General features: G+C 42.5%; 1 protein-coding gene across 4 annotated transcripts in view; it reads right to left on the reverse strand.

The window, feature by feature from the left end:
* Positions 1–12,301, reverse strand: part of LIFR (LIF receptor subunit alpha) — a 93,261-nt gene that overhangs the window by 59,516 nt on the left and 21,444 nt on the right. For 3 of the 4 annotated variants that reach the window (XR_004646255.1, XM_034774533.1, XM_034774534.1), the window contains exons 2-3: positions 1,726–1,883; positions 87–225 (exon numbers count right to left, since the gene is read on the reverse strand). Coding sequence is in view for 3 of the 4 variants with exons in the window: in XM_034774533.1 (XP_034630424.1) it covers positions 87–225; positions 1,726–1,807 (221 nt within the window). In the remaining variant the exon portion in view is untranslated. The remainder of the gene's footprint in view (positions 1–86; positions 226–1,725; positions 1,884–12,301) is intronic. The other variant, XM_034774535.1, reaches the window with a different exon arrangement.

Genomic DNA, 12,301 nt, shown 5'->3' on the forward strand with positions numbered 1-12,301 from the left:
CTGAGAAACACAGGAAGTTACAAATTTCATGAATATGGATTGAAGAACAATGATACATACATAATTTGATAAGAAGAAACAATTACCTGTTTGTATAACAAATCTTGTAAGTCAGTCCAAGGTTTGCACTGGAGGTGGCATCCCAGGAACAGATCATTCTGTTTAAGTCATGTGTGATACATTTCAAATTCTCTGGTGCTTCTGGAAAACCTGAAATTGCAACATCTACATAGTTACAGTGTAATAATTTAATGCTCTCAGACTGATGCTCCATCAGGTACACACATTTTACAGATTACCTCACGCTCATTTACAGTACTTCTAAACTTCCATTACATAGTTGCAGGCCAAGTTTCAAACATGACCAATGATTTTGGGTGCAATATCTGAAACACCTTAAAAAGTACTCATCTTTGGAGGGTGGGTTCTCAACATTTTCTGAAAAATGAGGCTCCTCTAAGGTGTCTCAAGTTGGGCGCCCAAAAACTGAGGTGACTTTGTGTTTTGAAAATCGTGGCCACTGACTGGTTCTGTGTATTAGAGTCAATGGAATTACACTAAAGGAATAAGGGTATCAGAATCTGGTCCCGTGTTATGAGCAGACTCCCCCTCGTTGGGTCCACACCATGGCCTCCATGAAAGGAGGTACACAGAAGATTCCTGCACACAGAGACATAAACCTGTTAGTACTCCTTTTCACACACAAAGGTGAGGAGTTGTTTTTGTTTAGTTTAGCACCTGGGTCAACTAAATTCCTATTGTACCACAAAAGGACCCAATCCTAAGAGGTGCTGAGTAATATCAATTTCCCTCCATGCCTGAGGGGTGTCAATGAGAGAGGAGATTGTTCAGCATCTTGCAGGATCAGGTCCTAAGTGGTTCTCCCTCAGCATTTTGATTTGACAAGTGAATTCTGCTTGGGAACCCCTATAAAAGTTGTGTATATCAGATATACTTGCTTTGAAATAAAGTTTTGAAACCCCAACTTTCTTGTGATATGTGCAGTGCAGCCTATTCAGCTTTGACAAGGACAATTCAGCTGCTGCAATTCTGGTGAACTGAACTTGTTGGGCTTCTTGAGTTTTCAGCAATCCAGATACATCAAACGTACTTACACAAGTTTTGTGCAGGAAAACTTGGGAGGAAAAGGGCGCAACAGAATCCTCCTTACTACATTAAAGCTGAATGTAGAATACTTAAACAGCTGGGCCAGGGATTCTATTACAGCCTATTACAGTAGCTGCAGTCTTCTATAATGGATCCCTCCCACATGTGCAGGGTTTGGCCCCATGGAGTTGCATCTTGCATATATCCAGTGTTCAAACCTCCAAACTCCACTGGTCAACTTACAATACTCTCCTCTACAATCCAGCCTAGACAACACTGCTCTATGATGTGTGGAGCTGTGGAACCTCCGTGTGCAGGCTCTACACACAGCAGAACAGCAGTGGGCCTGAGTCTCTGTTGCCCAGCATACTGTGGAGTCATTTACACCAGTGAATTTAAATTGCCACCATTGTGGGGTAGGAGCACCCAACTTTGCACTGGTGTTAGAGGCTACACAAGATGCAGGAAATTGGAGCATTAGATCCAGCATTTCTACTCTTCATGCCTACACGGGCAACATTATTTGACCCTAAGTACATAATAAATGCAGCACGTTTATAGAGTAGACACATATCCTAAGTGCAAGCAATCTAGCAAACAGTATCAAACTACACTTACCTGTCTCCTGACTATATATTAAGCTCAGCAAATGTAAGAAAGCTATTGCTAGGAGACATCGGAGACTTGGATTATCCCACATTCTTTTACCATTTACTATTTAGGATGACAGTTCTCAAGCAGGAATAAACTTCATCTTCCACACAAATTTGCCAGTTCTGAAATCAAAAACAAAACAAATCATCTCTTTAAAATCATTGACACCCTCTGCTATGCAGCAAATAGTACACGTTTTCTATAGATGTATGTTTGTACAAGACTGAAATGCTGGACACAGACGCAGCAGTTACTTTAAAAGACCCTGATAAAAAGTAAATAAAGAGCATAAAATTACTCCAAAAAGAAACATAGAACTAGAAGTGGACATTCCAAATGGGAAATCACAAAAGTAGAGCTGGTCAGAAAATGTTACTGTTTCTACCCTTATGAAAAATTTCAACACAAATGAAAAAAAAATTTTTTTTTGAAGAACCAACTTTTTATTTAAAAAAGTTGAAGTTTTCTGTGGAAAGTATACACATTCAGTGGAAAATTTAGTTTTACTGAAAATCCAATTTTCCACTGAAAAGCAGTTTTGATCAAAAAATGTTAAATTGAGCTACACGGAAGCCTTTTGCATAGAAAAAAAAAACCACAAGAGAGAGACCTGACATATCAAGTCTTTTACAACCTCCACTTTATCTATTTAGAGTATCCTAAAATTCTTGTAGGAAGGAATCTTTCTGATAAAACAGAAAATTCTTACATAGATATCATGAATATTTCTTGCATTGAACCAGACACACACTGCTGCAGAACGTGGTCACAGAGATCCCAACTCTATCCTCATATCAAGCACAGCCCACATTGAAACATTGAAATACGAGGCCACCAAATTCTTACCACCAAAAGCACTAGTGGTTATTGGGAGGGGATTGCATTTTTTTTTTTTAAATCTGAGAGAAGTATGTAATGGGTGAGTTATAAGAAAGCCAATGACAAGATGTGGTTCTCCAAACCATAGGCACAAGGTAATAATTCACTTCTTTTCTTCATATCCCTCCACACACTTACGTACTTACTTAAATCTTTTGCATCAAGATTCAAACTCCTCATTCTCTTATGTTAACATCTCTTGCTCAGTATCTCCTCCTAGTATATCTTTCTCTCTCTGCCTATAAACTTCTCCCAAGTCTCTAGCCTAACCACATCTTTTATTTTCTCCACTTATCTTCCGCAGTACTGCCCTCAGGCCTTTCTTTGCTTGCCAACCTTCCTCACCATGCTCAAACTCCTTAGTATAGATTTCTTTTATGAGGACTTTCAAAGATAACTTCAAGTACTGTGTGCACGTGTAAAATTCAATTCCATGTATACTTGTCCTTCAGTGGATGTTTTATGCTGGAATAGGTTTGTATGTAGATTATGTTAGGACTGTCCTGTGCAATTTAGACTAAGCTGCCGGGGGGGGGGGGGGGGGGGGAGAAAGCATTCCGCTCCATTCACCCATTTTAAAAACCACAAAACATCACTGTGCATACAGCTGGCATTCAAATTGTCTCAATTCGCTGGCAGAAGTAAATAAACAGATGTAATTTCTTAACCAGTGTTTCTTTGCAACTGTATGTCAACCCCCTAAAGGTCAAAACTATCTACATTTTTGGCTGTATAAGTGGACAATGTGTTATTTTAGAACGTGTGGGTTGAGGGTTTTACAAAGTGATCTTTTCAGTGTTTAGCAGCTTCTCTGGAACAAGCTTTGTTTAACCTGTATTCATGTTTAATAATTAGCCTCTGTTAATTTTTGCTCATAAGGAGGAAGATGGGCAAAGTTTACCCCCCAACACCCACCCCGTCCCTTCTGCACAGACACATTCTTTTTCTCCTCAATGCTGGAAAAGTTTGAAAACAGAAGACTGAACACACCTGTGAACAGCATGGTTGCAGTACAGTAAGTGGCCTTATTATACTGAACAACCATAAAAATTAGACGAGAAAGACCTAAGCACATAATCCAACCAGTCCATTTCCCTGCTAATCCAAAATAGTTCCCTACAATCCATTTACTAGTATTTTGTCCAGAATACTTTTAAAAGTCCAAAGGGACAGGATTTCAATTCTCATCTTAGGACAGTATTTCCCAAACCACGGGTCCCAGGAAGGTTCTAAATGGGTGGCAGATCTAGGATGGAAGGGAGACCTGGGAAGGTGTGAGGTTGGAGGTGGAGAGTAAGCCCACCCCCCATTCATCCCACAACAGTAGCTCCTGTCCCCACAGGTCTGGGACAGATCCCTGCTCCAGGCATTCCAACCAGGCACACAGGATCTCATAGCACGAGTGGCCAGGCCAAACCAGAGTAGCACGGGGACACCATCTGCCAGGTCGCAATACCACTCACCCAAATTTGGCCCAGCCACCCCTCCATCATGACAGAGGCCAGGCCAAACCTGAGTGGTGTGGTGACTCTATGTACCAGATCACAACGCCTGGAGCAGAGAGCTAGGCACAATCCCTTGGGACAGGAGCTGCCACTGAGGGTGGGTGGGATCACTCTCCAAACATCCCTTCCCTCCGCACTAGGCCAGGATTAGGTTGTGGTGCCAAGGCAGAAATGCTGCTGCAGGTGGTCAATGCCCCATAAGTGGGGCAAGGAGGAGTTGGCAGAGGATGACACTGACCTATGATTCCCTCTTCCCCTTCTCCCTGCCAAGTTTGGACACTGTGTGGGTTTAAAAAAAAAAATGCAGTTGGGTGGGTCGCCTTAGTAAAAATTGGGGAATGCTGCCTTAGGATCCAATTCCACAGCCAAGCACAGGTCACCGTCAGGGAGGTTTTCAAGACAATTTTTTTCCTAATTTCATTTTATTAGTTCTAGTAATATCTCTGTATACCAAACAATCTTCTGCTCCACTGGGCATTTACACCATTTGACTATGTATAGCTATGTGTCCCGCTCAACCCTGAAATTTAACCAAGCTATATTTAAGCTCTTTTAAACAGACTCATCCTCACAACTCAATCCTGTTAGACCCCCAGTCATTTTAGTTGTTCTTTTTCTAACACCCTCCAATTTATCAATATCTTTTTCATAGTGCAGTGACCAGAACTAAATGAAATACAGTAGACTCCTGTTTATCTAAACAGCCTTTGGGACATGCAAAACTTTTGGATAACTAGGTGTTCAGATAAACAGAAGCGCTACTAACTAACATAGGGCTACCTGGGGGACTCTGATATTAGCCTACGGGCCGCTCTAACACTAGGAGCTTACATCAGCATAGCTATGTTTCTCAGGGGATTTTCTGAAAAATCCACACCAAAGACATAGCTGTACAAGCCTAACCCGATGTAGACAGCACTACATTGATAGAAGAGTTCTTCGGTTGTCATAGCTACCGCCTCTCAGGGAGGTGGATTACCTACACCAACCGGAAAACGCCTCAGTAGTGTCCGCACTGAAGCACTAGAGCAATGCTGCAGCTGTGCTGCTGTAGTGTTTCAAGTGTAGAAAAGCCCTTAGTTAGACATGCCCAATGCTGAAAACCTATGTTTAGACAATGACATCACTTTCCAGTCTACTATAGGCCCAGAACTTCAACTTCAAAGATCTCAAAGACAAATGGAATATTTCAGTAGTTCTAGGAGGTCAATGCTGCATCACAGGATTTCATGTTTACTGTGTCTCAGTGCCTTCAGATCACATTTGTTCATATTATTTTGTACATAGAAAGATATTTTAACTACTTCTGTGCAAACTCAACTTAGCACACAAGACCCATATTTTTTCAAGTATGCATGAAAAAACTGCACATGCACTTTTGGGAACAAAATGCCTCAGCTGTATTGATACGCATACCCAACTCACAGCTGTGCATATACAAATAGTTGAGTTACCTGATCATTGGGCATTTGTTTATTTTGTAAAAATAAAAATGAAAAAATAAAAAAAATGCAAAAACTTAAGTTTGGCCTTCAAACTAGTTGATGGTTTCCTTTCAGTTAGCAGCACTGAAACAGTAAGAAACGCAGCATGGGCCATCTCCAGACCTCACCAGAATGAGTGGGCGTTTTCCCACCGAAGTCAATGAGATCAAGATTTGGTCATTTATACAACTATATCATATGAACCCATCTGTTTTACTATGGCAATGGCTGGAGTTCTGACATAGCTCAGTACTATGACAACAGTGTGTTTATGCCTTGGAGGAAACAGTGTTGTCCCTTATGTACTGTTGCTACAAGCAGGTGCAAGAGTCTCCCTGCTGGGCAAAGTTACAAAACAACATTTTAGCAGAGGCATACTAGAAGTTCAAATAAAACGAGACAATCCTAAATCATTTCTCAAAACAGTTTGCTTCCATTTCTAAGTCAGTGAGACACTAAAACAACGAACGAAAGAAACATGCATATATATGCAGAGTATTAAAAGCATATTTTATTAAATATAATCTGTTACACAAAAAGAGTAGACTCATTGGCTCTTGCCTATTCTTCAGTGAACTATAAAATGTGCTACTAGAAGAGTCACATACTGTAATTAAATGTCATTAGTCAGGAAAAAAAATCCCATTTTATAGGTTTCTTTTTTAGCTATAAAGTTACAAAATACATGAAGTAATTTTGAAACAGAAAGTTCTTTTGTCTTTTGATAAAAGCTGCCTCCAGTCTCCTAAAGCAAATTCACGTGAGAGTTAAAAGGTTCTTCATTATCAGACTGGAATACAGTTGTTTTAAATGAGCCATACAGCAGCTATATTCTTAAATCTCCATAGGACAATGCAAGCTTTAGCTTATCAGTTATACAATATACATTCACTAGAACTCAGTATCTTATCAGTTTGTTAAATTAAAGCAAATTTTTGCCTGAGTCTTCTCTGAATGTGCCAGTACTGACACTGGCTTTAAGTATAAGTGATCTTTACTGGCATAGACTAGATTCATTTTCAAGAGTTTTCAGAAACAGATCTTCTACTTTTAAACTACTCTTAAACAACAGCATAAGTGTGTATGCCCAAAGGCATATTCCTGCACTCTCTAAAATGAAGCCATTCCTAGGGTAGAAATGAAGCAGCCACTCTTGCAGTATACGAATGTCCAAGTTGTGAAAAGAGCTAAGCTCTTCTCTATTAATGGCTTTTATTCCACCTACCTAGACAGACTCTCACTGTAGCCTTCTCAAACACTACATTAATGAAGATATCCTGAAGTGCATACAGAGATTTTACATGTAGAAGGTTCAGTTATTTGCCTGCATACCATAATTGACAGAAAAGGTAGACCAATTCTGATAAGCAGCATGGATGAAGTTATTACACCAACATTAGGATCTGATCCTGAACCACTTAAGTCAATGGGAGCTGGTCCGTCCGTACTAAACAGGGACCATCCTCAAAAGAGCCATTAATAATTTAACAAACAGTTGACTAGAGAGGACTAACTTATACAGATGTTTTTGATGCATTCAACACAGTCATCTGTAGGGAGTGCTAGGTAATACGTCAGAGAGAGAAAGGAGTGAATACAGTACACCTAGTAAAACATTTATGATAAATTTATATTACACTTTGTGAATGTGTATCCTGCTATGAGGGAACAGGTTTATGAATTTCATTTTCTCAGCTTGTCACAAGACCTTTAAACACGTGCACTGATGACTTGTCAATATGACACAAACACACACATCTGGTTCCACTAAAAAGTAACTTGCACATAAAATATTTTGGTTGACGTCTAATCCCCCTTCCTTTCTGCTATGTTTTAATACAGTAACTCCTCACTTAAAGTCATCCCGGTTGTCGTTTCGTGGTTATGTTGCTGATCAATTAGAGAACATGCTCGTTCAAAGTTGCGCAATGCTCCATTATAATGTCATTTGGCAGCCGCCTGATTTGTCCACTGCTTGCAGGAAGAGCAACCCCTTGGAGCTAGCTGGTGGGGGCTTGGAATCAGGGTGGACTGGCAGCCCCCTATCAGCTCCCCGTTCCCCTAAGCTCCCTGTGCAGCAGCTGCCCAGCAGGCTATCAATTGCCAGCAGTTCAGCTGTCCGTCCCCCCCCCCCCGCTACCATGTGCTGCTCCTGCCCTCTGCCTTGGAGCCGGAGCCTCTTGCTTGCTCTGCAGGGGTGGGGGGGGGAAGAGAGGGGCTAATGTCAGGGTGTCCCCCTCCCCCCCTTCTCCTGCACCCCACTCACCCCATTTCCAAAGAGCAGAGTGGGGACATGACAGGGATCAGGACGGAGGGAGCGTGCTGGCAGAAGCTGCTGTCTCAGCTTGCTGATCTATTTAAAAAGGCAGTGTACTTAGAGTGGGGTCAGAGTACTTAAAGGGGCAATGCACATCTCTCTCTCACACACACAGTGTGTCTCTGTCTGCCATACTGTCTCCCCTTCCTCCATTCATGCTGCCTTGTAGAGTATGAGGCTACATTAACAATGTGTTAACCCTTGAGGGCTCAGCCGATTGCTAGTTCATCATTTAGCAGTAAGGCATTCCCTGGGAAATATCCCACCCTCTGACTTCACCACCTCAACCAAGCTTCACAATCATCATCACTGTGTACCAGTATTCAATTGTTTGTTTACAACTTATAGTGTGTGTGTGTGTGTGTGTGTATGTATCTCTCTCCCTGGAACCTAACCCCCCCCCCAATTCACATTAATTCTTATGGGGAAATTGGATTCACTTAACATCGTTTCGCTTAAAGTCACATTTTTCAGAAACATAGCTATAATATTAAGCGGGGAGTTACTGTATTTGAACTTGCTGATTAATTCCTGCATGTCCCAATGAGTTAGCATGTGTACCTAATGATTCGATTTCTGAAACAAAAACATTTATTTGCTTAGATAATTGAGGCACAAAACTCAAGTTTTGTTCAAATGTAGCAGTTCAATGATGCTCCATTAAGGAAAAAAAAGATCAAATGTAGAGTTCCAAATCTCTCTCCATGACAATTTACTTCAGAGTAAGTGTTTGGAAAAGACTTGGAAAACAAAGGAAACTATACAAGTTGCAACTCCCTGGCATATTTTCTGCTGGAGGTCAGACTAGATTATCACAATGGTCCCTTCTGCCCTTGAAATCTCTATATTAGGGTACAAAGCTTACATTTTTTAAATGTTTAGTTACTCAACTAACTAAAATTGTGTCTGCCATAAGCAGATAATGAGGAACAGTGAAAATATACACACAAACTTTGGGGAAAGCTTTTTCTGATTACAGGAAGATGCCATGAGGCCATGAAACTGTTGAAGGACAGGTATCAAATGCTGTATGGGAAATCTGTTCTACAGTGACTTATGAAACCTGTGAAAGTTATTGGAGATTTTTTTCTTTCCCCTAAGGTTTAGGTGTCACCATCGAGACAGCCAACTGAAAGTGGAAAAGATTGCTGGGGAAAGTGATTGAATAGGGTGGTAGTGAAAAATCTAAAGGATAAAGAAGATTCATATAGTGTTTGATCCTGAGCAGTACTGAGCATCCATAACTCCCAATTCAGCCAAAGGGAATCACAGGCACTGTGTAGGGTCAGGCCCTTGAGGCCAATAAAGAGAGATTTGAGGCCTGGTGATGGGCAGGAGGGAATGAAACAAATGCTCTCTTTTTTATGTAAGCGGAGTTGCATGTTTTTGAAAATAAAGGAATTAATTAGCAGCAAAAGGAAGAGAACACTCCAAGCTCCAGCGAAAAGATGTACGTATCATAATACATATCCTAGCATTGCAGGATGCACAGACAAAAAGCTTCCAAAAGTTCCCCCTAATTACAAATCCTTACCAGAAGTACACATTTCTGGGAAACAAAAACACATTGCCAATACAGCTGACAGTAAAGATAATAGTAACAGAAACAGAAAATTAACTTGCTTCCTTTAAGAATAGACTTTGCTGACCTTCCTGCATTCTGTCCTTGGCTTTCAAACTAATTGATGCGATACAGAATTAAAGTAAAATTAATGGACATGCCGATGTTTTTCTTGGCTTTTCTTCAATGGACTACATTCTTTTCCAAAGAAATTCCCAAACTTAAGGCACAAATCTCCCTTTAGTCATCTAAAATGTAGGCTTTCCTTCTGTGTTTTGTATTATGGCAGTATTCCAGAATATAAAAAAAAGAGAGTGGGACATAAAGGACTAAGTGAACAGTTTCTGAAGAAAAATGAATCCGCATTGGGGAATTTGGTTTCCACCGAGTTCCATGGAATCAATTCAGGGACTGGACTGTTAATCTTTTCTGAAGGCAGACAGAATAATAGAATGAAACAATTCTGATCGAAACTTATGCATGCACATGTGCCTTAGTAATCTGCAAAGATGAAAATGGATTTCCTAGTAAAGGCAGGAAAGAGTACAGGACAGTTTGCTCAAATATTGTACTAAAATAAGTAGGAGTGCGCTCAGGCAGCTCTTTGAAGACTTTGCAGCAAACGCTTCTTGTACATACACATGCCAAGCACAAGGAGCTTGGAAGGGATGAGAGAAGTTCCACAGCAGTTTCCTCCAGCTGTAGAGTTGGAGTATAGAGTCTTTCAGTGGTTGGAACTGCAGCATATGGAACTGCCTGATTGCTCCTGTGACCAGTGATCTGAGAATGGAGCAGAATTAACTCATGTGAAGAACTGAGACTTTCATAAAACCTTTTTGCAAGTGATTTGTCATGAATATTATTTATTGATGGACCCACTTCAGATGAATGACAATCTAGTCTTGCCTGTAGAACCATTCTGCAGGTGGGATGCCCTTTATTTTGAGACGCACATTCTGCCAGGACAAGAATTTTATGGCAATTTCACAAGTGTTTGTGGTGGCTTAAGTCTGCTTCCACTAAAGTCAACATTTGAACCATTATACACACGGGAAAACTAAAGCTCTGAGAGTGACTTAACCTAAGTCACCACGTTTGTGAGAGCCAGGAACAGAACTCTAAACTTAGGTCCTGTCTACACTGGCAAGTTTCTGCGCAGTAAAGCAGCTTTCTGCGCTGTAACTCCTGAGGTGTACACACTGCCAAGCCACTTAGTGCACAGAAACAGCGCAGTTGTAGCACTTTAAAAAAAACCACCCCGATGAGAGGCGTACAGCTTTCTGTGCCGGAGCTACTGCATTGCAGTGCCAATGTAGACACTGTGGTCAATTACAGCGCTGAGATTGGCCTCCAGGTGGTGTCCCACAATGCCTGTTCTCGCCTCTCTGGTCATCGGTTTGAACTCTACTGCCCTGCCCTCAAGTGACCAACTGTCATCCCCACCCCGTAAATTCCTTTGGAATTTCGAAATCCCCTTCCTGTTTGGTTGGTGACATGTGCAGTGATCGCAGCACATCTTTCCAGGTGGCCATGCCTGCTCCATGCACCAGGCGATCCCCCACTTGGAGCAATGCCAAGCTGCTGGACCTCATCAGCATTTGGGAAGGGGAAGCTGTCCAGTCCCAGCTGTGCTCCAACTGTGGGAATTATGATACCTACGGACAGATTTCATGATGCATGACAGAAAGGGGCCATGACCGGGACACACTGCAGTGCAAGGTCAAAGTGAAGGAGCTGTGGAATGCCTACCACAAGGCACAGAAGGCAAACCACTGCCCCAGTGCTGCACCCATGAGCTGCCAGTTGTACAAAGAGCTGGACGTGATACTCGGCAGCAACCCCACCTCCACTGCGAAGACCACTGTGGATACTTTGGTGGCTCTGATGCCAGTCGAAAGTGGACTGAGCCAGGAGGAGGAAATCTTGGACAAGGATGTGGAGGGGGGGACCCAGAGGCATAGGATGCCTCGGAGGCCAGAGATGCATGCAGCCAGGAGCTCATTTTTACTCTGGAGGAGGCTAGCCAGTCACAGCTGTTGGATGTTGGCGAAGCACAAACAGGAGAGGAGGCCCCTGGTAAGAGGATCTGATTTTGGGAATTTCTGAAGCGAGTTGTTGGGGACAGGAGGGTTGCAGAAAGCAGGCTTGTCTCCCACTGCATGCCTAGTCTGAGGGGCGGAACAGGCTGCTGATTGACTCCCTCGCTTCACGGGAATCTCCCTCAGAGATCTCCAGGAAACTCTCGTGGAGATACTGGGCAATCTTCGGCAGAGCTGCTTTGTTTCTTGTTCCATTAACGGTAACTTTCCCGCGCCACTCTGCCATCACGGGGGTGGGAGGGGGACACTGCTCCACACAGGCGAGCCGCATAGGGCAGAAGCTGCAGACTTGGAGAAGAGCCTCCATTGATTCCCTGCTCATCCTCAGCAGCGAGATATCTTTCATAATGATCACATCCTGTGGCAAGTGTGGGGACAGGAATGATTATCAGGCCCCCCATACAGTGCTGGCTCGTCCCAAGAGCCACGTGTCCAGTGTACAGCAGGGTCCAGGAAGAGTGACTTACCTGTCCCCTGTGGCTACTCACCATTTTGGGGGTCTTGTGGCTCATGTGTGCTTGCCTGGGGTCAGTCAGTTAGTGACAGGTGTGAGAGTACTGGCTGTGTTTTAAAGCACTGAATCAGCGTTCTCTGTGTTGCAAACAATACTGCTTCTGTAAAACATTGCATTGAAACTTCACAGAGATGACTGTGGGAGCCCAGCCTCCCTCTGTTATTGGTGGCTGAAGGGCTGC

Source organism: Trachemys scripta, chromosome 6 (assembly GCF_013100865.1).
Source record: "Trachemys scripta elegans isolate TJP31775 chromosome 6, CAS_Tse_1.0, whole genome shotgun sequence".
NCBI lineage: Eukaryota > Metazoa > Chordata > Testudines > Emydidae > Trachemys > Trachemys scripta.